General features: G+C 52.5%; 1 protein-coding gene across 4 annotated transcripts in view; it reads left to right on the top strand.

Annotated features, from left to right (window-relative positions):
• Positions 1 to 24,818, top strand: part of Olfm1 (olfactomedin 1) — a 38,435-nt gene that overhangs the window by 3,356 nt on the left and 10,261 nt on the right. Inside the window, exons 1-4 of one of the 4 annotated variants that reach the window (XM_036186579.1) lie at positions 9,798 to 10,294; positions 12,245 to 12,394; positions 16,884 to 17,039; positions 19,087 to 19,306. In XM_036186579.1, coding sequence (XP_036042472.1) covers positions 10,145 to 10,294; positions 12,245 to 12,394; positions 16,884 to 17,039; positions 19,087 to 19,306 — 676 coding nt within the window. In that variant the 5' untranslated portion in view covers positions 9,798 to 10,144. Of the gene's footprint in view, positions 1 to 9,797; positions 10,295 to 12,244; positions 12,395 to 16,883; positions 17,040 to 18,571; positions 18,909 to 19,086; positions 19,307 to 24,818 lie in introns of those variants that run through there. The other 3 variants (XM_036186581.1, XM_036186580.1, XM_036186583.1) reach the window with 3 other exon arrangements.

The raw sequence follows: 24,818 nt of genomic DNA, 5'->3' as shown, positions 1-24,818 counted from the left end.
CCATCAGCCAGTTGGATTTAACCCCTTCAGCTATGGCCTTATGGTCACACACCAATCTAAGTCCTTGTCATCGTCACCTGGGGCAATACACTTTGTTGGAAGATGTAGGGCTCTGCCATGTCATTTAACACAAGTGGTGTCTGGGTCAAGTGCTCTAGAGGGGAACAGAAGAAACTGGGGAGAAGGGTGACACCCCAGCTGGGTACTAGAGTTGTTTCTGAGTGACCCCTAGCAGGAAGATAGAGAGGAGGATGCAGGAAGGAAGGGGGCTGGAGAGGCTTCTGTTGATCAAAGGCTCAGAAACCTTCCCTCCTGTACCCCATGCTCTGCAACTGTGCTGGGGAGCTGCGTCTCATCAGCCATCACTCCCAGCCCAGCGTGGCTTTCTCTAGCAGTGCAGTGTCACTGGCGGTCACCCTAGTGAGGCCAAAGCTGTCCCTGCTCATAGAACTTTCCCTCATTCCAGCTATTACTGCGAGTGTTGTTCCGTTTCTGTCTTTACTGAGTGACTACTATGCACTTGGTCCTAGATTCTGATGGACTGTTGGTCACTGTAGGTGCTTGCAGCTATAACAAGCCTTGGCCCCCACCGGGCACCTGGCTACACCTAGGTAGTTCTGTGGATGGGACAGGTAGAGACAGAGCAGGTAACGTTAACTTCACCTTTCAGAATCCCAGTAAGCCTGAGTCAGGGGGTGTCATGGACAACTTGCGCATCTGCCCAGCCCTCCCCTCACTGCACCCCTCATCTGCCTTGGTCACACAGCATATGTGACGTGGAGGACCAGGGAGCCAGGCAGGACTGGGCTCTTCTCCTGCAGCTGTCATGTTAGAACACATAGAACTTCCTCACTGGGCACTGCCTCGGGGACTGGTGACACTTCTCACCACAGTTGGGGGCTCCTGAGGCACAGCACTGATACCTGGGCCTACCTTGCTGATGGGCAGAGTACTTTAAATCCCTCACACTCATAGCAATTTGCTTCTCATTCCCACCTCAGCTTTCTCCAGTCAAGAGCAGGTGGTTGTCTGCCTTGGGTAGTATTTATTGCTAAAGTTATCAGGCCCTGTAATCAGTATTAACATCACCGTGTAAGGCAATACAAAACTAATTACCAGCTACACTGAATTAGATGTGGGGGGGGGGGAGCTGTGAGCCTGAGCTGGGCTGGTGGGGAGAAGAGGCAGCTTCTGGCCTTTAGAGAGGGTGTGGATGCTGTTTCTGTGCAAGTTGGCAGAGACCAGCAGCCTTTGGCTAGTCCCACCTCCAGGTGACGGAGGTCAGCACTGTAGTCCAATGGAGGGTGGGAGATGGAAAGCAAAACCTCCCCCTCCCCCTTTACTCTTGTTCAGATTGTTACACATAGAGCAGCTCTCTAGAGGCTTAGGGTGCGGGAGGTCAGCCAGCTGTCTCTGACACCCTCCTGTCTGTAGGGGACCAGCTTTTCATATCATAATGTCCCTATGGCCTGGGGTTGCCCTCATTCTCCAAATGAGGACACTGAGGCTCAGGGAGGAGGAGCAATCTTTGTGGGGGGCCCCGGATGCAGCTCCAGTTCTGTCTGACACCTGAAATTCAGGTGCCTGCTAAAACAGAAAAATAAACAACTCTGTGTCATGAAGCACCTGAAAGAGGAGGTGCCTGGTGTGTCCCCAAGTCACACCAACCTCTAGTACAGAGCTGTGGGTGGCTATCTAGTTGTGGGACAAGATGCTGACCTAGACAGTTGACATTCAAGGAGAAGCAGGAAAGGCAGGAAGGAGCAATCATAGGGTCTGAACTCCATGATAGAGGTTTCTTTCCTCCCACTAAGGCTCAGGCTTCAGGGGGCCCCCTCACCTGCAAAGACCCAGAGGCATCTGATAATGCATGCTGAGGTTCCTGGGCTCAGTCTTAGAGCAATGCCAGAGTTTGCATGGGAGTCCAGCACCTCCTTGGCATTCCAGCATTTGCTCAGTGACTTGAGATCCCAGAAGTTACAAGTGGAACCTAGCCATGTGGAACAGATGTCACCTACTTCCAAGTCTCTAGATCACCCAATCTCTCTGTGTGTGGCTCCATTACTTGCAAGATCTGTGCAGTTTGTACAGTGCAGGGATGACCTAGGCCTCCTCAAAGGGACCAGTGCTGTCTATGTGTGACCTGCCTTGTTTGAGGCTCCTCACCAATAACTTTTTTGCCTAGACCACCAGCTCTCTGCACCCAGGTTATAGCTAATGACAACCTCTCAGGAGACAGCCAGAAAGAGTGGCTTCTTTACAAATATGAACATGACTTCTTCTTGCTCCACAGAGCTGTTGGTTTCTTCCGATCCCAGCTCTAACCAGGATGCTCCTTAGGTACAGCTTGGTGACATTTAAAACCTGACACCCCAAAATACAGCACAATTGGTGGAGTGTTTGCCCAGCATGTATGCAAGTCCTTCTGAGTTCTGTCCTCAGTGCCACATAAAACTGGGCTTGCTGGAGAACACCCCATCACCCCAGAAGTAGAGCCTGGAGGAGCCAAAGCTTGGCGTCAGCTGCATAGAAAGTGTGAGTCAGTCTAGGATCCCCAGGACTCATCTGAAAATAAAATCTGAAGCCAGGTGTGGTGGCTCATGCCTATAGTCCCAGCATTCATGAGACTCAAGGATTGCCTTGAGTTTGAGGCTAGCCTGGGCTACAGAGTAAGACCCTTTTCTAAACAAAACAAAGTATTTGGTAACAGAGTAAATAGAGTAAATGAGAGAGAGAGAGAGAGAGAGAGAGAGAGAGAGAGAGAGAGAGAGAGAGAGAGAGACTGAGGAATCCCAGGGAGAGATGGGAGAATGTTGACTCTTCAGCATCTCTGATTGGTTGACCAGTAGTGACCTTACTTACCTAAATCAATTCTATCCAATCCAGTGTCTGAGTGGATCCTGAGAGGAACTGTGCTCCTGCTCAGAGCTGCCCCAGCATACAGAACGGCTCTTCCTTCTATAGGCTCTGAGAAGGGACTTTCCACGGGCTGCCGGTGAGCCTCAGAGTCTGAGGCTCAACGAGAGAACATGGGTGCATTTCTCACTGCATCGCAGGGTGCTAGTTACATTTAGAAGCCATAGCAGAACTCCAAGAAATGGCAAGAGGCTTTTCCAGTAATTGTGCCTTTAGAATACTAGTCCCTACACCCTGCCGCTTACCCAATACATGGGGGCTCCTGCTCTGTTACCTAGGACTGCCTGGCCTCTGAGTCAGTCTCCTGATTAGGTTGTGTGTATGGCAATCAGGGAGAGGGCCTGACTACTGTCCTGTGCTTATCAGTGTCACTGGGGACTCTCAGGCAGGAGCTTTTCCAAAGATAGCAGAACCTTTGTTAGCAGTTGCTGAGAATCTTCACAGCTCAGCCTTGACTCTGCAGCAAGAGGCCCCCATGCAGGGTTTAGGGAAAGCCCAGCTTGGAGAGTAAGTGTCTTCAAGAGAAGGGAACAGGTCTACAGAATCTGACAGCGTTAGAGTCCACAGGCTGAGCAGGTATGAGCTCCTTGGTGTTCCTCCACTCCCAGCTGGACAACCCCAGTCAACGTGATGTTGCTAATCATGCATAGTTTAATTCACATCTAGGTCAGGTGCTGCTGCCAGAGAAGTCAGCCTGTCCTCCGCTGTGGAGACTTCTCTCTCCTGGGAAGGAGGAAATGGAGTGTTTATAGCTCCTGGAAACTGTAGCTTAGCCCCGAGGGTAATGTGCCCACTGAGAGGCGCCACTCCCAGGGTTTGGCCCCAGTTCTACTGGACAGCTGAGGGCACTTGTGCTGAGGCTTCCCACAGACATTAAAGAAGCTAGAAAAGGACAGGGGCACCGCTAAGGCCCGAGGGGGCAGCATGGCAATCAGCTCTCTGGATGAACACAGGAAGCAGGTGCAGACACAGTGAGCCAGAAACACAGAAGATCTGGCCTCAGTAGGGGTCACTGTCTTAGGGACAGCTGGGGGTCATGGAGTCTTCTGCTAAGAGGGTGTGGCACTTGGTCACTGGGAGACTTGAATGGTTGGGACCAGAGTAGAAGAGAGTGGGGAGGGAATGTCAAAGGACCTCAGGTCCCTGGATTAGCTCTCTTGCTAGCTCTGAGAACAAACCCCAAATACAGTGGATCCTGGTGGCTGCAGTGTATTTCCCTCACATGGCTGGGCTGGCCCTGGCAGCTCTGCCTTCTCACCAGGACCACAGGGAAGGACAGCCCCTCTTGCCCTCACTTCCCATGATACAGACAGAGAACAAGGGCAACAAGACATAGGGCAGCAAGACATAGTCCCCAAAGCCACTCAGGCATGCCAAAAATGGCAGGTCATATACCCGTGGCCTGCAGGTGGTAGTCCAGAGTCCAAGGAGCCAGGCTGAGGTGGGAGTGGAGAATACAACTTCACCCATCTGTGTGCTCCTGGAGGACCCACATGGGCTTATGTGAGCAATATAAGGTCGGGCTGCCCATGGGGCCTTTTGTGACTGCTGGAAGAATGTCCTGGGCTAAAAGCAATTATTTTCCTATTCCCAGAATGGTCCTGTCTGTGTTAGAGAATGAGAAAAAGCATGGAAGGGGGAAAGAAAGCTCCATGTGGGAACTCTTCTGTTTGTCTCTCTGCCACTGTCTGTCTCTCTGTCCCTCTCTCTGCTTCCTACCCATCTCTGTATGCCTCTTTGTCTCTATTTTCCTTTCTCTGTGTCTATATCCCTGTCCGTTTGTCTGCCTCTGTATTCTCTGTGTTTCTTGATGTCTGCCTCAATCTCTCTATCTTGGTCCCTCTATTTCAGTCTCTCCTCGTCTCTGTTGCTCTTCTTTCTCTTTCCTCTCTCTCTCCTACCCCCTTTCCCTCTTCCTCCCTTTCTGGTTTTCCTCCCCTCTTCTCTTCCCCCCTCCTCTCAAACTATTTGAAAATAGGCCACACGGACATTGTCATAGTCAGTGTGTTGTCCAGGCTTTGTCCTATGGAGCTGTCCTTTGCTAGGGAGCATCAAGAAATGAACTGGAGACCTGCTTCCCTCCAGCGGTCACTGCCGGCCCCATGCCTGAGCAGGTTCCTGCATTATGACCTCAGTTCTCTGGTGCTGAGGTGGTGCTGGTGTCCTGTGCATCCCTGGCCCTCGTACCCTGTCATTGCCAAAAAAATTCCTTAGTATCCCTCACCCCCTACCTACCATGTGCTAGTCCCTGGCAGGAGGGCTGTGTCTGGGCAAGTGTCCTGACCCAGCTTGTAGACTCAGCTCTCACTTTCAGAGCTGAGGAACTCAGGCCATGGAGGGAGGCCAGTATTCTTCTTTTATGATTGTTGATACATTTGCCAAGGCTGGCCAGGGGAGGGTATGAGGATAGATACCTGACAGTGTCACCACAGGTGACAGAAACACAGGTCTTCCGAGATCTTACCAGCTTCAGCAGAGAGCTCTGACTGATTTCCAGAGGTCATCAGGATTGAGAGTTGTATAGGTTGCATAGTCCCAGCACTCAAGAGACTGTTGCCAAGACATCCAAGAGGCAAGGACACTGCCATGATTTGGGGCTTTGCCCTGAGAATGCGCTGTCTCACCACACTGCCTGGGCCATACCTGGTCATCTTCCAAAGCCAAGCAGCTCATACGCACAGTGGAGCTGGGGGTAGCACTCCCCTGTGGGCTTCTGTGACACAGTGACATCCTGGATGGCAAATCCTCAGGACTGTCTGCGCACAGCACCTGCTCTGTCAGTGTGATGATTATTCAGTGGCAAATGTGGGCAAACCCTTGCTTCAAGGGAAAGCGTGTAAAATCAGGGTTTGAGTTTCTCTTTAGGAACACTGGCTATTGGCTGGCACCATGGATGCTTTAATGTAAATGCCTATGTTCTTCCACAACCCAAGGATCATTTCTGGAAATGCTGTGTAGCACACTAAATCAAACGACACTCCAGCTCTTCCCAAGGTCCCTCACAAATGCCTATGGGAGAGTCAACCCTTCTGCCAAATCTGGAAAAAGACTCTCAGCAGGACTTTGCTTGGGACCTGGAAGAGTTGGGAGAGATTAGCTTGAACCTCTCAGCTCCTCAGATTAGCTAAGGTGAAGGTGGGGCAATTTTGTACAGGTGAGAGAAACTGAGGTACAAGAGGAGAGGCTCGGGTGCAGGGGAGAGGTTCAGGCCCAGGCGGAGAGGCTCGGGTGCAGGTGAGAAGTTCGGGTGCAGGTGGAGAAACTTGGGTGCAGGTGGAGAGGCTCAGGTGCAGGTGGAGAGGCTCAGGTGCAGGTGGAGAGGCTCAGGAGCAGGTGGAGAGGCTCAGGAGCAGGTGGAGAGGCTCAGGCACAGATGGAGAGGCTCAGGCGCAGGTGGAGAGGCTCAGGCGCAGGTGGAGAGGCTCAGGCGCAGGTGGAGAGGCTCAGGAGCAGGTGGAGAGGCTCAGGTGCAGGTGGAGAGGCTCAGGCGCAGGTGGAGAGGCTCAGGAGCAGGTGAGAGGCTCAGGTGCAGGTGGAGAGGCTCAGGCGCAGGTGGAGAGACTCAGATGCAGATGAGAGATTCAGGTGCAGGTGAGAGGCTCAGGAGCAGGTGGAGAGGCTCAGGAGCAGGTGGAGAGGCTCAGGAGCAGGTGGAGAGGCTCAGGCGCAGGTGGAGAGGCTCAGGTGCAGGTGGAGAGACTCGGGTGCAGGTGGAGAGGCTCAGGCACAGGTGGAGAGGCTCAGGAGCAGGTGGAGAGGCTCAGGTGCAGGTGGAGAGGCTCAGGAGCAGGTGGAGAGGCTCAGGTGCAGGTGGAGAGGCTCAGGCGCAGGTAGAGAGGCTCATGTGCAGGTGGAGAGGCTCAGGTGCAGGTGGAGAGGCTCAGGTGCAGGTGGAGAGGCTCAGGTGCAGGTGGAGAGGCTCAGGCGCAGGTGGAGAGGCTCAGGTGCAGGTGGAGAGGCTCAGGTGCAGGTGGAGAGGCTCAGGTGCAGGTGGAGAGATTCAGGTGCAGATGAGAAGTTCAGGAGCAGGTGGAAATGCTCAGGAGCAGGTGGAGAGGCTCAGGAGCAGGTGGAGAGGCTCAGGCACAGATGGAGAGGCTCAGGTGCAGGTGGAGAGGCTCAGGCGCAGGTGGAGAGGCTCAGGTGCAGGTGAGAGGCTCAGGCGCAGGTGGAGAGGTTCAGGCGCAGGTGGAGAGGCTCAGGAGCAGGTGGAGAGGCTGGTGTTCTGGTGAGAGAGGATCAGATGTGGGTTGGAGCTGGAAGGCTAGTTCTGTATTCACTGTACACCTCTGTGCCAATCACACTGTCTATGGGGTGATCAGATGTGTGTTTCTCCAGTTCTCTGTCACTTTAGACAAGCACCAATGTGGGTAGGGTTAGCACTTCTTTCCACCTGGGTGAATGCTTGCCATTCGATGTCAGCTTAGTTCCCAGGGACCTTGGGAATTTAGTGGCCAGTTCTCTGGCAAGTTCTATGTGAGTTGCATCAACTACATTTAGTACTCCTTAGCTATGACTCCCCACATAGGCTCACAAGGAATATGAGCTTGGGGTCAAATCTCCAAGTCATGGCACAATGATCTGTCCTGGTGAGGGTGGAAGACAGCCCCTGGCCGGTGGTACTGAAGGCTTTCTACTTATTTCTGGAACTACTTGAACAGTCCCAGGCTTCATTGTTGCAAACGCCCTGGATTCCATTTCCGTTCAAAAGCTCAGCTAAGTTAAGCTTCTCCAATTCAGGGCAGCAATTGTGAACCCAGGCACATTACTCACCTAAAGAAGACTTGGGAGCTCTTCAAAACCATTATGGTTACATGTCTACCATAGATTACCCCACCCAGAAGGGATCTCCACTTATGGGGGGCCACTTTCAATTCTCCATGGCATTTGACTGACAGCAGCCCCAGAGAAATGTCAGAGGGCTCAGGGGCATCACATCTTGCATCAAATCCCAGCTCCACAGCCTGCCCAGCACAGGTTGCTGGCTGAGTCCACTTTGTCATTTGAAAAGGTGACAATGACTGTCACCACAGCATGCAAGGCTTGTTCCTGCACTGATCCTTTATTCTAATGACACCTTGCAGAGGAAAATTACTATTGTTAAGCCCATTTTTCAGGTGAGAGAGCTGAGCCACAGAAAGGCTCATTAGCTGGTTCATCATCTCATGGAAGTTCATGGCAAAGCTCAGCTTGATCCCAAGGTCTACATGTAGAGTGGCCACTTGAGGCCTTCTTCCGCTTGGGGACATCTGCCTGTCAGACAGACAGCAAGAAAGGTTTTACGTATTTGGCCATGTAATGTGTCTAACAAAGCCAATTATGTCCTCCATGTTACATCTGACGTGGAGCTTGGGGCCATGCTGCCCCTTGTATTGCACTAAGTAGGGTATTCGATAAAAGTCTGTGACTTCTGAGATGGCAGCGACTTTGGTGGACTGGACTGGCTAGATTTGTAGTTGTTGAGAAACATTAAGCATCCCTTACCTTTGTATAGTGGAGAGCAAGTGTGTATGACTTGGGCAGACACAGCTCTGGCCCTGAATCTGTGTGAAATAGGCAAGTCAGGACAAGTAGGACGGAGCCTTCGCATCTCTGTGCGTGCTGAATCCAGCAAGACCACTGGGTGTGACTAGCCTGCAGTACCAGCTTTCACTGAGAGATGGTGCCCTTCCCCAACTGTTGTAATTTGCTGGCATTCGACCCAAACCGGAGGCACCAATGAATGCCAGGCATTAACCAGAGAAACAACTCCAATTGACTTCTTGAGCCAGCAAGTCTCACACCCAGCACTCAGGCCAGGATCATCTTGGCTGTTGTTGAAGTTTTCTCCGTAAATAGGGACAGAAAACAGAAAGACAAGCCCTAGAAAGGTGTCACATCCCTCTTGGCAGATATCTGCAAGTCTCCCGTTGTCCTGACATCTCTTTCAAGGCCCCTTCCAGGGAGTCTCTAATCGACCAGGTTAGAGTGCAGTGGGAGTTGGGGAATAGGATGTCTTTCTTTAACCAGGGCTGGGACAACTTGGAGGAATGCCCATAGGAACTGGCTTTCCTCAGCTTCTTCGAAGGCTGCTGCAAAGTCAAAAGCACTATTAAGGTGTGGTGCCGGCTGTGCTGTTGTACTGAGAGACTGCTAAAGCTCGCCCTGCCCCTGAGCTGGATTCCTGAGAGGGACCCCTGCCTATCTAGACCCACAGCACAGACGCTCGCGATCCTGGGTGTGGTCCCTCTAGCGCCTGCTGAGCCCTAAGCTTCCAGCAGCTCCTGATGGTAGGTGGGCACACTCTCCTGCACCCCCTATTGTGCACAGCGGGCACACCAACCCCCTCTCTGTTTAAACCTGCTCCCAGAAGCCCAGGGAGGTCCCCGCTAGGAATTCCAACTGTCCCTTCCTTCAGAGATAGTTGCCAAAGGTTCCCGGGAGTTTCTTTCACTTTGTAGCCACCTCTTTACTCCTGCGCCGGCACTGGAGACCTCACCCGAGCTTCTCTTCCTTTCTGGAGCTCAGGGGAAGCCCCAGACTGCCTGGGACTCAATCCACCTGGGAAGACAGACCCCAGCAATAAAGGTGGTGTGGCCCATCCTCAAGGAGACTCTTAGCCACAAGCAGGCCTGAGCGAAACCGGGGCCTCAACGAGGCAGGGTCGTGAGTGTGACCGAGAGAGTTGAGGAGGGAGGACAGTGGACGGGTGCCATGCGAGATTTGGGGGCTTATATTTGTTTACGGTTTGGGGCAGCGTTGTGTCTGTCCTCCTGAGTGACCCTAACTCTTCGGCCGACGAGTTTGCAGACCTCGCTGCCTGCAGCCAGGGGGCGGCGGGGAGCCGGAGCTCGGAGGAAAAATCCACCCATTTCCTGGGCAGATTGCGTCGGCCGCCGCCCGGCCGTGTCCCCGCCTCCCAGCCGCGGCCCCCGCGCACAGCCCGCGCCGCGCTCAGAACCCGGTGGCCCTTCTCGGCAGCGGAGCGCGCGGGGACGCGGCAGCGGCGGGCAGCGCGGGCGGGCAGCGCGCGCTGGGCAGGGCCGCCTGGTCACCTCCCAGCGCCGGGGCGGCGCGGCGATGGCCAGGGCGCACAGGGCGGCGAAGACGGGCGGGCGGCGGCGGGCGGAGGGGGCGCGGGGACGCGGCCAGGCGCCCCTGCCCGCCGTGGTGCCCGCCGCCTGAGGCTGCCCGGGGCGCGGGAGCCAGCGCCGACGCGGCGCGGGCGCAGGAGGCCACTCGAGGCGCGATGTCGGTGCCGCTGCTGAAGATCGGGGTCGTGCTAAGCACCATGGCCATGATCACCAACTGGATGTCCCAGACCCTGCCCTCGCTGGTGGGCCTCAACACCACCCGGCTCTCGGCCGCCAGCGGCGGGACGCTGGACCGCAGCACCGGCGTAAGTGAGCCCGCCTTGCGCCCTCGCGGCCCCTCCTCCCTCCTGCCTCCTCTTGGGTCGGAGCCCCGGGCTGGCCAGGCTGTGCGACACAGGATGGGTTCACTCGGGGAGGGAGGGATGCAGGGGCCGGGGTCACGAGCCCACCCTCTGCTTTGCAGCTAAGCAGCACCTCCAGTTGCGGCCGCCACCCGCACTCTGGCGTCTCGGGGCGATGCTTCCTGCGCCCGGTCCCCTCAAGGGGCTTGAGGACACCTGCTCAGGTGGTAGTGGAGGGGTTCAAAAGTCCAGAGTCCTCGTTCACCAATATTAGGAAGTCCTTCCTTGCGAAGCTTAGGAAGCCGAAGCTAGGGACTTGGGGACTTAGCCAAGGTCACTCAGCAAGTAAGGGGTGGAGATGCTGCTTAAAGCCTTTTGTGGGTTAGGTCCAGCCAGGACTCAGCTTGCCCCACTTTGTAAACGGCAGACTGGACTGGCCCAGAGTGGGGCCCAAGGCAGAAGATAAGAGCTCGGTGGTCTCATCTGAGTCCCCCCAAATCCCAAGGCACCCTTCTCTTCCCATCCCCATTCAAAGATCTAAGTAAGGATCCACTCCAGAGGAGGTTGAGGAGCTGGGCGGGACTGGACTCCCCACCACCACCTCCTCCTCCGTGTGCCTTCACCCACCCCTCTCTACCCGCCTCTGAAATGGAAGTCGCATCTCCGTGTCATCAGCAACCTAGGGAGGGGAGTGATGGCTAGGGTTTGGGGTGGAGGGTCTGGGTAGGGCTGACTTCCATAGTGGCTGGAGCAGGCTGAGCTGAGACCACCCTTCAGTGAGGGGTCCCGGCCTAACCTTCTAAGTGGAAAGGAGAGGTGAAGGACGAGTCTCCTTTTTCCTCCAGTTCTGCTTCCAAGGGCTTGGTGGTGTGACCCCACACAAACACACCTATGACTCTTGTTGGGTCTACCTCTTCTGTTGTTTTGAGTTTCCCTAGTGCCGGGAGAGGTGTCAAAACCTTTAATCCCAGCACTCAAGAAGCAGAGGCAGGTGGATCTCTGTGAGTTCGAGGCCAGCCTGGTCTACAGAGCGACTTCCCCAAAACCAAACAACCAAACAACCAAATCAAGATGAGTTTCCCCGATAATGACTTTGCCTGCTTCTATGTCCTGAGCTGCTGAGGTGGGGTGAATGAAATATATCACTACTGTAGCTTCCCTGCCTTCCTCCCCATCCTATCTAAAAATAGCAGAGAAGAGCAGGATGCCAGGGAAAGATTGGGAGACAGTGGGCAGGCTGCCGTGGCAGGAGGGCAGGAGGGCAGGAGGGCATGGGGGTGTGTGCAGAAGCCTTGGTGTCTGTTGCCCCTCTTGTGTCTCTGAAGGTCAGAGTCACTGGTGGTATAGAAGACCCGCAAGGTGAACCTAGCCACTCACAGCTCTGGGTCCCTGGTGGTCGGTCTTTGGACTGAGGTTGGGGGTGACCCTTACACAACATGTTTGTTGACATCCACCAAATGGCTGGTGGGTGGGAGCTGCATGGAGTTGGAAGGCCAGCCTCTTAGCCAGGCTGCTTTCGGGGAGACAGCACAGCTCTAGGCCATTGCTGCTCTCAGTTTGTAGGTGCTGATGGAGACTGTTAGCAATGGTGCTTGTCTTCAAGTGTTAGGGAACAGCAGATCAAGGCTTGACTGACCTACTACAGAAAGACAGTGTCTGATTCCCTAAGATGTTAGCCACTTGGTTTCTCATATGGCCCCTCAGCCAGCCTAGCACATCTGCAGCCCCTCCCACCTCCCCAAGCATTAACCTGGTTAGATGTCAAAACTCTGAGCATCCAGGGCTGAACTTGGATTTTAAGGCATTGTGTCCCTCTGACCTGCTTCTGTCCTTGGCACCTAGGCACAAGCCTCCCTCATTCTCACACTCATTCTCTCGTTCTCTCCCATTCCCTTCCCCATCTGCCCCCTCCAGGTGTTGCCCACCAACCCCGAGGAGAGCTGGCAGGTGTACAGCTCTGCCCAGGACAGTGAGGGCAGGTGTATCTGCACGGTAGTCGCCCCCCAGCAGACCATGTGTTCACGGGATGCCCGCACAAAACAGCTGAGGCAGCTACTGGAGAAGGTGAGTCTGTGCAAGGGGGGGGAGGTGAGCTTGCACATGCAGAGTGCTGTGTGCCAGCATGAGGGTTGGCCAGCCTGCAGGGCCCACCCCAGGCTTTCCCTGGCATGGCCCCACTCTAAATATTTGTGAATGAATGAGTGGGCAGATGGCTGCCTGGAAAGGAAGATGGAAAAGAACATGGTGACCCTGGTGGGGAGATGAATACACCTGCTTCCTGGGCTCTGGGGGCTCCATGAAAGAGCTTGTTGGTAAGACCAGAAGCATGGCTCCATCCTATGCCATTTCCCCTCTGAGCAATGCTCAGGGTCTGGTCCAAAGGGCTCAGCAAAGCTGCCAGGAAAACTGTAGACTACTGGTGCCTGGCACACAGGCTTTACAATGGCGATGCTTCTGCTCCATTTGTGAGTGGTCACACCTGGCAATTCATTCCCACCATGGGTGCTTCTAACAGAAGGACAGTAGTGTGTAGTCCATGCATACCTTTGAGTCTTATCTCATTTAATTGTCACAAGGCCAGAGTAGAGCTGGTGGCATTGGTTGCTCAGATTGATGTCCCCAGGCCACCACAGCTGGTTGGAAAGGGAGCTAGTCGGAGTCATAGGACCAGCTATCTTCCTGTTTGGCTTCTGTTTCTCAGTAAGAGTGCCTATAGGCTGCCCCCCAGAGACCCCAGACTCTGCGGCTAACCTCACTACTGTAAGTCCCTGGAGTGCTATCATGAGGAGAAGGAAAAATGAGGACTTTTCTTCCTGCCCATCTCACTCCCCCAAGAAAAGATGCCTCCAGGTGGGAACCCTTCCCACACAGAGACAGTGAGGTCACCTCTCTCTCTCTCTCTCTCTCTCTCTCTCTCTCTCTCTCACACACACACACACACACACACACACACACACACACACACACACACACACACACACACACACATACACACACACACCAGGAAAGCTGGGACTATCCCTACTGAGCAGACTTGGAATTTTCAAGTCTTCACCTGTTCAAAATCTATGGGGTGAGGGGTCCTTTGTAACTTGAACACAAGCTCTGTGGACAGACATCACCTTGGTTTCCCTCCAGCTGGGGAAGGCAGGCTGACTTTGGAGGCCAACTTGAACCCCTTCGAGGACCTGGCCTCTCCAGCTAGAATGGGGATGGCTGCAGGCCTCCCACCTCCTTGGGCACAATGGTTCTTTTTCCTGGACTCAGCGGCTGAGGCAGGAAGCAGCCTGGGGACTGGGATGACTCCTGAGTTGCCAGTCCCCATCTGCAAGAGACGTGGGACCTGCTCTCCATTACGTGCCTGTGGAGAAGGTTCACAGTAAAGGGGTAGAGTGTGTGTTGGTTTCTTGGCCTGTTTTGCCACCTTTAGCCACCAAAGTAAATCATTTGAAGAGAGTTCAAGTAAAATACATTTAACAGATCCCACGGACATTTATTTACACCAAACTAGACTGGAGCCTAATTGAACCTTTAATTATTCAGAACTGTAGCAAAGGGGCGGGGCTTGGAGGGGCCTGAGGCCCAAGCCAAGGGGCCTTGGGAGAAGGGCAGAGCTGGGAAATGGTTCCAGAAAGCTCTAGGGGCCCCTGAGAATGAGGCCGCCCAGCTTTCCTTTCTGCCTATGCAGGCCACAGTTTTGCTGCTTAAAAATTTAAAGCCCCATTTCCTGCCTCGTAGACTCTATTTTGGGAGGGCCTGAGCACTAGCTGGAAGAGAGGCCCTTCATTTACTGTGCCTGCCGGCATTGCTGAGACAAGCCTGCTCCACCTTTGTGCTCTAGGGCTGGGCCTGGTCAACAGGCCTCCTGTCTCTTCTACTTTGCTTTTTCTCTGCCGATGGGGCGGGGCCAGGCCTGGCACAGACAGCACCTGCCATCTTGAGCGGCAATAGAGGAGGCCCTGGATTCCTTGGTCCCCTGCGGCTCGCCGTAGCTGAGCATCCTGGAGCTGGTTCTCTATTGCTACCATCTGCCTTGGAGTTAGACCCACCTGGTGGCACAGCAGGGCAGGTCCTGGGACCCAGCACTAGAGGCTCTGTTTTTGTCTAGCTTGAGTCCTTGCTGAAGACTGAGTAGCAGCATGCCTGGGCAGTTCCTCTAGGATCTGATGCCAGAGGAGGGGATAAGGTGGACATAAGGATGGGGCTGTGTCCTCTGAAGAACACAGTCTGAGTCTGAGAGCAGAGGCTTTGCAGTCCCAGACCTTGAGCTGGCTGTGTGATGGGACCAAGTTTTCTTAACTCCTGAGCTGGCATATCTGTTAGCATGGGGGACTCAGAACTGGTTTTATGAAGATCAAATGAGATAAATAGCATAGCCATCAGGCCAGTGCCTACGTGGGCAAAAAACATTAGCAATTAGTCATTCCCACATGGGGACAGGTGTGTGGCTGTGGTGCATGTCCCCTCCTCACTTCAGGGCACCTGCTGCAACAGCAGCTAAGAGCATCCTGTGACCTTGTGACCTTGTACATTGCTTGTTGGCTTCTGGGGATACTCCAGGAACTAGAAGAGGTGTGTGGAAGCAGATGTTGCCAGAGAGTTAGTATGTTTGTCACCCATGTTTTGTTATGGGAGACTTAGCTGAGTGGATGGCCAGAAAGTGGGGTCAGATGTCTGTTGGTTCATCTTAAAGCAGCCAAATAATTTGGCATCTTTAAGATTTTTTGTTTGTTTGTTTAATTTAAAGGCTAATCTTTACATTTTAAAATTCATTAGAAGCATTGGTCCTTGGTAGGGAAGACAGAAAATCTCCTCCCCACACTGTGTGGTCTCTTCCTGAAAGCTGGTGTTGGGCTGAGCCCTTCCCCCGCTCCCAAAGGCCACCCACTATTTGACCGGTTGATATCTGAGCCCTGTTCTTCTTGTCTGTGTCATATCTCCAAGGAGGAGACTAGGAAGAGAGGCTCTGAGCAGAGATGCCCATGTTGTCCTTCCTCTGAGCCAGACAGGCGGCACAGGCTTCCTGCACTGGCTGTCCTTATTGTGGGTTCAAGTGTGAATAAAGCCCACCTCACCCTCCAGTAACGTGGTATTGTTCCCAAGTAGTTCAGTGTCCTTGGTCTGAGCTCATCCAGGAAGCCTCCTTGGAGGCAATGGCCTTCGGGCTGGGCCTTGAAGGATGGACAAGAGCAAACTTGACATCTTTTCCCAGAAGCAGCATTGCAGTCATTCAGAGGGGCGGCGAGCGGGGAGAGAGGCTGTCAAGCAAGAGCAGGTCGATTCCCCCTAAGAGAAGGGAGCAGTCAGCCTCATGCACAGCTGTGCTATAAATTGAAATGTGAAGGTGAATGTGTGTGTTGCTTTCAAGTCCTAAAATCCCATATGGTTTTAAGTGCTGAGATGGGCAATATCGGCCTTTGGCCAATGAGAAGGCATCTTGCCGCTCTTTCCCATTTTACTCCACTTACTGGTCTGAAGGGTTTGTGGTGGGAGATGGGAACCCTGACCACTGAGCAGGGAAGCCAAGCCTCTATCCCAAGGACTTTGTTCCTAGAAGGGGACAAATTTCTCTTTTTCAAATTCAGAAAGAAAAAAAAAATCCAGCAGTAAGACCTGTCATTCAGGACGCGTCTTCCTTGCTAGTAATTGGATTAGATTCTGAGAAAATGACCCAACCCACTGCGGCATCCTCAGCAGCATCCTCAGCACCTTGGCTCCCTGCCCCCCTCGCCCCTGGTGAGCATACATTCTCACATCAGCCATAGCCAGTTTCCTGAAAATGAAATGTGCTGGCAGGTGGCCGCACCAAAACTGTTTTTCTTTGACGCTCTCTGGAATCGTGCTGAATAATAGAGTCCCATCTTGAGGCTGCACTCCATTCAACAATGCCCGTAAGGATGTAAAACAGCGATCCTTCATTTGCTGGGTGATTGATTCCTGACTCTGTGTTCTGAATGTGTGTGTTTGCCGAGCAGTCATCTGCCTATGATATTGTGGGGGGTGATGGATGGCATGTGCAGTGGGGGAAAGGCTCGGCACGGAGCCTAGAGCGGCTCGCTACCCCTTCGTTCCACACTTAGAACACCAACGCTGTCAGCAAGGACACTCCAGGAGACTTCAGGGGAAAGGGGATTTATACCCTAAGCAGGCCTGACGTCGTTCCGGATTCATCTCTTGCTATGTGCGCTTGCCTAATGATGTCAGTCATTCCCCAACGTGGAATAGAAACAGGCCTCACCCTTAAATGCAGAGAGAAATGGCCCCCAACCCTGTGCCTGGAGCAACTCAAGGCTCCTGCCCTGATCTGTGTACCTACTGTCAGAGTTCTGCTGGAAGAGGGTAGAGGGAATGTTTACCCAGCCGATCAGCCGTGTTTGGGGAGTTCTTGGTCCTAACGATCTGATGCTGGTGATTAACTGGTAAATCATGCTTGGGCCACTTCTGGCTCCCGGGGTGGTGCTGTGGGAAAGGTCAGCCTGGCTGATGAGCAGACAAATGAAACCGCCTGACATCTGCTGCAGCTCTTGCCTTGAACCTGTTACCCTTTTGACAGGTGCAAAACATGTCTCAATCCATAGAAGTGTTGGACAGGCGGACTCAGAGAGACCTGCAATACGTGGAGAAGATGGAGAATCAAATGAAAGGACTGGAGTCCAAGTTCAAGCAGGTGGAGGAGAGCCATAAGCAACATCTGGCCAGGCAGTTCAAGGTATGTGTGTCCCTCCTGGAGCTTTACTCCGCCCCTCTCTTCCTCCTCTCTCCTTCCTCTTCCCTGCCCTCCTCCCTCTTGCTTTCCCTCGTCTCCTCCTTCTATCCCCCTCCTCCCCTCCCTCCTCCTTTTCCTCTATTATCCACTTCTCTTCACCCCTCCTGCCTTCCCTCCTCCTCCTTCTCCCCCTCCTCCTCTTCTTCCTCCTCCTTCAAGTCAGATTGTATCCCCCTTCCTGTTCCCTTTCCCCACAGAGGTAGTGACTGGGGACCTGGGGACCACCACAAGAAATGTTCTCTGCCTTGCAAAGCTGTGACACTCTGAGAGGAGCGAGGCCACCCACTCTGGCCACTAAAGAGGTTGGGGCTTGATCAGCCCCGTCATTGCACACTGGCCCCTCTCTCCTTCCTTCATCAGAGGAGGAAGCAGGGGTCCCAGGCCCCCTCCTCCTCCAGCTGAGGCATTTTAGCCAGGCAGGGTATCATTAGAGGCCCTCAGCATTCCACAGCTGCTGCAGGTAAATCACATTAGCTGAGGATTAGCTTAATTGATTAGAGCCATTTCTGGGCCCAGATCACTCAGGGCAGTTTTTCACTTCTGACCTAATTTAGCTGTGACAAGGCACACTGTAGATGCAGCTGCGTTAAGTGTTCTGTGTCTCCAGGTGACCCTGGCCGTTAAAACCTCCATTCCTTTGACCTGAAATTATATATACATATGTCCAAGTATGTATATATACATGACTCTCCGCTAGGACTAGGCTGGGAATTATCTGCCACCTTAATTAAGGTGTTCATGCATGTTAATTAGGAATCAGGCCCAGATGTAAATGAACAGGTCAAATTACACAGCCGCTTGGCTGGAAACCGCTGAGCCCTTGCCTGTCCCCCCTTTCTTTTATGCTAATGTTATCCTTTGATGCACTCCCTACGTGAAGCAGGAACTAATTCTCCTTTTAAAAGCAGTGCATTAGGTAGGCAAAATGGCAAGCTAATGAAGTTATAAATCTATAATATACATAAAATAATAGCAGACAAATCCCACTGAGGCAAAACAAGCCACTGATTCTTGTCCCAGGCAGGGCAACACTGTGCCCCTTTTCTCATGTACCATCATGACTTAACCTTGGAGAGAGATTCTTGACCTTACAGACCAAAAAGAGTTTGTGTCTCTCCTGCCCAGCATCTGCCCTCCTGCGCTCAGCAGACTGTGAAGACAGAGGTGTCTTCAGCGACATGAGGTAGCTCTCCTTGGAGAGTGTCATCCACAGAGCACCCTCTGAGTTCCAAAGTTGGGGACTCTGAGACTCTGGGACAGCAAAAGCAAGCCCTTGCCTTTTACACTGTAGTCACTGCATGAAGGGATTCCAGGAGAAACCGTGAGGGAGACCCTTCACCATTTGAGTAACTTGTTTTGCTATCATTAAAGTGTGATTTTTCTTACGTGACCATGCAAATATGTGTCTTTTAATGGCTGTTTGAGGCAGGCTAGTGAGCTAGCTTTTCAACAGTGTTTCATTTTCTTGCTTGCAGGGCTAACTTAAGAGTTTTTTCAATGCGCCAGTGACTGAAGAAGCAGTCCCCCATGTAACCATGAGAGAGCCAGAGAGCCTTTTGCACCATGCATTTTTACGATTCTTTTCCAATCCTTAGCACCATTTCACTAAGGAACCTTGAATCCAACCAGGATCCTCCTTTTGCATGCGACTCTAGATGCATCCCATGAATAGTTTGAACCCTTGTCAATGCACTTTTTGAAAAAGAAAGAAAGAAAAAAAAAAAAGAACCACAAACTTTGTGTATGTGACCTAAAGCATGTAACCTTAAGATGTTGCATTCTCGACTGACAAATAAAGAGCTTTCCCAAATATGTTGGTGTTCTGAGGACTGTTTAATACGCTATCCTGACTCACTGGGACCAGATAACTGATGGATGACTAAAATGGGAGTGTGCACACCTTCCCTCTCAGAGCGAGAAGCCAGGCCAAGGCAGGGCATTTCAAGTTCTTGCATGCACCGCACTGAACCAGCTTATTTTAACCTTGCAGGCAATAAAAGCGAAAATGGATGAACTTAGGCCTTTGATTCCTGTGTTGGAAGAGTACAAGGCCGATGCCAAATTGGTATTGCAGTTTAAGGAGGAGGTCCAGAATCTGACGTCAGTGCTTAACGAGCTGCAAGAGGAGATTGGCGCCTATGACTACGATGAACTTCAGAGCAGAGTGTCCAATCTTGAAGAAAGGCTCCGTGCATGCATGCAAAAACTAGGTAGGCCCAGCAGCCTGCGGGTGTGGCACTGCCTGGCCCGACTCTGCCACACACGCAGGTGTAGGGAGTGGTGCTGAAGCCACAGTGCCTGCCTGGCCTCAGCAGGTGATGGCTGCATCAGGGCTTCTGGGTAGGGCCACCCAGAGAGAGCATCAAGGAGTGCAGGCAACACCCACCTCAGGGCATCACCCACGTGCAAGCCCCATGCCAAAGCCAGTTCTAGACCCCAGTGAATCCCACATTTGTAAAAAAGAAAAAGAAAGAAGGAAGGAAGGGAAAGAAAAGAAAAAAGAAAAGAAAAGGAAAAAGATGATTTTTAGATGCCACATACTATCAAATGGATGGGTGTGTGTGTGTGTGTGTGTGTGTGTGTGTGTGTGTGTACACGCTCATGCACGCACAGGAGTGAGTGCTTAATATGTATGTGTGTGGTCCATGCATGTGTTTTTAGGATAACTTTAGAAGGGCTGGAAACACATCTCCACCCAGGCTGAGAAGAGAACTGATAAAACACCTTGAGACAATGCACCAGGGTTAGTTGGAACTAAAAAGATGTGGTATAGTGGCAGCAGGTTTTGGACAGAACAAGTGGGGGCCCTCAGCAGCTTGGATGGAATGGTCTAGTGAGCAAGTCCCTCTCGGAGTCATGTTCCCTGACAGTCTTGGGGGCCGGGGGTGGGCATCTGAGTTCTCATGCCTGACTAATTACCCAGTCAGTGGCTTCGGCCAGACTGCACTTGTTGGACATTCAGGGCCATTTTTAAATGGTACATTTCATGTCCTGACGCCAGCTTTAGCATTCCTCCACAGAATGACCAACTCATTCGTTTTTATACCGTGTATTGTTAGGGTGACTTTGCCTCCACAAAGATTTTTTTGGACTCCATTTGATGCTCTGACTCCATCTCCCTTTATCCTTACCTTACAAATTTAAAACATCCCAAAGAACAAATACCTTTCAAAAGCCTTGGCATGAGCCAAACAAATAGTTCTCTTGATTAAGTACTTCCAGAGCAAGCAGAAGGACATGAGTTCAACACCCAGAACTCATGTAAAAATAATCCTAGCACAAGGGAGAGGAGACAAGTGGGTCTTAGGGCTTGCTGGCCAGCCAACATGCCTTACTTGGGAAGTAAAGTGGTGAGGGGCACTGTCAAGGTGGATGACTCCTGAGAAACGATACCTGAAGTTGTCTTCTGGCCTCCACAGAAACACACATACACGTGTCCACCTGCCCAGACCAACACATGAGTGCAAATTCCTGGTGTTAGGTGACAGATGAATGGGCGTATTCACTAGACACGTAGTCTCCTGGCTTCCGGGTGATCCCCAGCAGTTGCTCCTGGCTTGCCCCCAACAGAAGTGTAAAGTTTTGGGCTCCCAGGCCTGATTAACTAGGAAACAATGGTGGCCACTGAGAACTAATTGTTTTGAAGAGATACTCACAGGGCCACCAGGGAATCATCTCCCATTTATGTTCCTGCTTCTGTATCTCGTGAAACCCGTGACCCATTGTGACAGGGGTTGCTAGCCTTAGTCAGCCCACGAATGGGGCTGGATGACAGCCTCCTCCACCGTCATGCATTCTAGGGGTGCATAGAGTGCTGGGCTGAGGAACAGGCTATGGGTCCTCTCCAGTCCTCCCTTAGGTGTCCACCATGGCCTCTCTCCCAGCCCTCCCAGCCAAGCACTTAAAGGCCTTCCTGGTCTCTGAAGAGCCCAGAGGCTGGTTTTGTTTATTTCCCCATAAATGTTTCCCCTGCCATGTAACCAGGCAGGTTGTTATACCCAGGAGAAACCAAGAGACTCTGGATGGAGACCGTGGTGGGACATTACCAAAGCCACCAAGCTAATGGGCCTTTGGGAGAGGGGGGCAGCCCACACAGCTCTCCAGGTTATCCCAGCCAAGTCAGACTTCCCATCTGTCTCAGCCTATTTTTAGCAGCTGAGTGAATTTACCTTATGGCTAGGATCTTGGGGCTTTCACGTGGCTGCCCTTGGGCTGTTAAGACACATATGATTCAGGAACAAAGAGAGAATAATGAGGCCAGATAGTCCCACCCTGGGGTGCCCCAGCGAGGTGACCTGAGCAGGTATTTCTTTCTTAAGAGGGGCTTCAGTGAGCATGTATTTGAAAAGAAACAGCAACTGGGGTCGGGACAGGGGGCTCTGCCCCAGTTTGGGCAGCCTTGAGGTGCTCAGCTGTAAAATAGCCAAAGGAGCAAGGCGCTCAACGGCGGGTGTCTCCTCCAGATTTCTGCCATCTTCCACTGCAGTGTCTCCTGCTTTGCAACACAAAGGTACAGAGAGTCCTTGGGCCCTAGGGTCATTATGGGAATTTGCATATATTGTCCATGTCACCAGCTCTGCACTGCCCAGCTCAGAGGAGCTGGGGGTATCATAGGTCAGTAAGCAGATGGGTAGGCAGGAAAATGGGGGTGGGGAAGTATAATAAGTGGAAGGACAGAGGAACAGAGGGAGACATAGCTGATGATAGATGGATAGACTGGTAGAGGATTGGTCAATGACTGGGTGATGGATGGATAGATAAGCAGCTGATAGAAATGGGTGGCAGATGGTTGACTGATAGGTCTATAGATAGGTTTAGCATCTGTCCCAGACCTTCATTCAGCCCCGAAGCATAAGGACTAAATACCCTGTGGCTGTTTTAATTCAGTCTTTGCTTCAGTCTTACAGAGAGGCATCATCCCCCAGTGTCCCCAGCGGCCCACTGACAGGATGGTGATGCCCAGGATGTGGTCTCTGTCTGTGGACAGCACTCACTGCTGGCCCAGTGGGTGGGACTCTGCACGTGTAGAAGCTCGGTAGTTGAGTGTTACTTCTTAAGGCCTCAAGCCCCAGGCTCCTTGGTGTGTCTGCCCCTGCAGGTGCTTGGTTCCAAGTTTATGGGGAGTAAGGGAGGTAAGGGCTCCATGCATGTCTCAAAGTTTCTTATCAGAACTGTCTTAAATTTCCTGGTCTTCACACATGCAGAAAACGCAATTCAAGGACCAGAGTTACAGTTGTTTCTGGTTCATTTTGATGGGGTAGCATGCTTTTTCAAGCGTCCCAGCCAGCACCTAGAATTTGAAATATCTTCCTTTTAGACTGAGCATAGAGCTTAGGCATAACATTTCTTGGGCCTTTTCTGGAAAGTGCAGTCCCCTGGAACCAGTCTTGTCCCCCAGCAGAAGAGAGGCAGTGCTGCCCAGAACCCTGATGTTTCCTGAGAGGACGTTGCAAGGTCAGATCCCAGCAGCCAACCTGAGTAAGACTAGAATCTGGGCCCCAGCACAGGCTGCTCACTGCAGCTGCTCCCCAGACTCAGGCTGCACTGGTGCTGCAAGCTTCCTTGGTCCCATTGCCATTGAGGACTAGCTGGTTGAAGTGGTGTCCCTGTCATACTGTCCTGGCACTGATGCCAAGGGCTCCTTGGTGGAGTTTGTTTTTGTTTTGTTTTTTTCTGCAGGTAGGTTGGAAGTCTCCAGACAGCTAGGGCCAACCAAGGGGGAAAGTGTGGTTTTTGCTCTCCTGAGGATACATCTTAGTAAATCTTGTGCCCCCCCACCCCCCCCCCCCACTTACAAGTTACCTGCCAGCCAGGTGAGCTGTCCACACTAGTAGGCTTCTAATTGCAGGCTCCAGGGTAGGCGACACTGGCTACCATGCTGTGCTGTGCCATGAGCTCTATGTACTCTTCAAGGAAAGTCAAAAGACACCTTCTTAACACTTGAGATGCCAGAGTTACCTGGTGGAGGCTGGCCTTCACTAGCAGGGGCCATGGGGCTAGTGGTATGATCACTCACAGAGGAGAGCATTCAGGCTGATTTAGCCGTGGAAGCCTAAGGGAAGAGAGTTCTGGAGCCAGCACCCTAACAACACCTGCTAGACCAGCCCTGACTCCTCCATTTCTTCTAAAAAGTGGTCCACTAGAGGCTTGGCCTTTCCTGGCCAGGGCAAGAGGGGAAGGATGACTCTAGGATGATGTTCCCAGGCCTGCTGTGGGCTCTGGATCCAAACCTGGGTCTGCATTAGGGCTCTTTCATCCGCATCTTGGATCCTGTTCCCAGCCTGCAGACTTCTTTCCACATAGCTCTTCTCTAGTTTCAGGGCTAAACACTGAGAGTGGAGGCCAGGGTCAAAACTTGGCTACAGACCTTCCTACCCAGCTCTGCTTCCCAGTGATACTCAGCCTGACTTGACCTTTAAGATGGTCCAGGCTCTTCTCAGCCTGGCATCCTCCCAAGAAGTGCACAAGGCACATGGCTTGTCTAGCTCCCAGCTTGACCAGGCATCTCTATTCCAAGACCCTCCCAACTGGGCATCATCCTTCCCTTAGCTTCTTTCTGAGGCCTCAGAGCTTTCTACCACCCCCCATATGTATCCTGAGTGTGTGACTGGAGAGAGGTACTTTCTAGAACTGGGTGTGCCAAGCCTCTGCCATGGACTCTTTTAGAGCCTGTCATTTCGAGAGGTCTTGGCAAAACTAGTGTGGACAGAGAACTAAAAATAACTCCGTGACTTAAGGAGGGCAGGCAGCCTCCAGCCCCATGGGTCCTGGGAGCTGTGCCTGCCCCAGCTGCTCAGAGAACAGGAGACATTTTGGCCATGCCTCCCTACCCTCCTCAGCCAGCACTGGAGCATTGAAAGGTTGACTGCCCTGGAGACTGTACACCAGGGAAACACACCAGAAAAAGGCTGGGTGTGGCTGGCAGGCTGGACCTCCTGGGCAACCTTCCTGTAAAACTCAGACATAGACTTCCTGTCACTTTCTGAGATAGTTTAAAAAAAAAAAAAAAGGTGGGGAGACAGTTGGGCAGAGTGTGGTAGGATTGTTCGAAGCTGCCCCTGACCTGGCTGAGAGCAGAGTCACACATTCCCATCTGAGCTCATGGGGGACTGACTGAACAATCCAGACGTATTCTGGAAAGCGTGAGTTGTTCACCCATGCTGGTTTGCTCTCTTGGCAGCACTGGTAATATAGTGTCTGCTTGCTGGTAACTGAAGCAAATACGGGTAACATGAAGGATGGGCTTCACTCCCCAGAGGCTAACCCTACTGACCCCAGCACTTCTCAGCTGGTGAATTGAGAGGCTCTTTTGAGAGCTATGTCCTTTGTTTATGGGGAAGTGGGGTGCGTGGAGGAGACCTCTTCCTGGGGCAGCAAGCCCCAGGTGCTTTTGTTGGCAACCCTAGGAAATGTGGGGTTCAGCTGAAGTCATTTTTAGGGTCTAGGCATGTGTCTGGGCCCAGCCCTAGGAGCTTGGTGGGAAGTTGGGATGCTGTTCTAGAGTGGGAATAGAACAGGCCTGGCCCTGGAGGCAGGGAAGGCTAGGACCAGAGCTAGGCATCCAAGCTGGGCTGGGCATTCCTCTGAAACTCTGTCATGTTCAGGTGATACACGGGAAGATGTCAGGTTTCTTCAGGAGAAGATGTCCAACCAAGAAGGGACCTCCAAGGGGATTGGGACAGATCTAGTGTGAGTTGGCATCTCAGAAAACTCTAGTGTGTG

The sequence above is a fragment of the Onychomys torridus genome, chromosome 4, assembly GCF_903995425.1.
Source record: "Onychomys torridus chromosome 4, mOncTor1.1, whole genome shotgun sequence".
Lineage (NCBI taxonomy): Eukaryota > Metazoa > Chordata > Mammalia > Rodentia > Cricetidae > Onychomys > Onychomys torridus.
The sequence above is the reverse complement of the archived record's forward strand: the minus strand, read 5'-3'. Positions and strand labels throughout refer to the sequence as shown.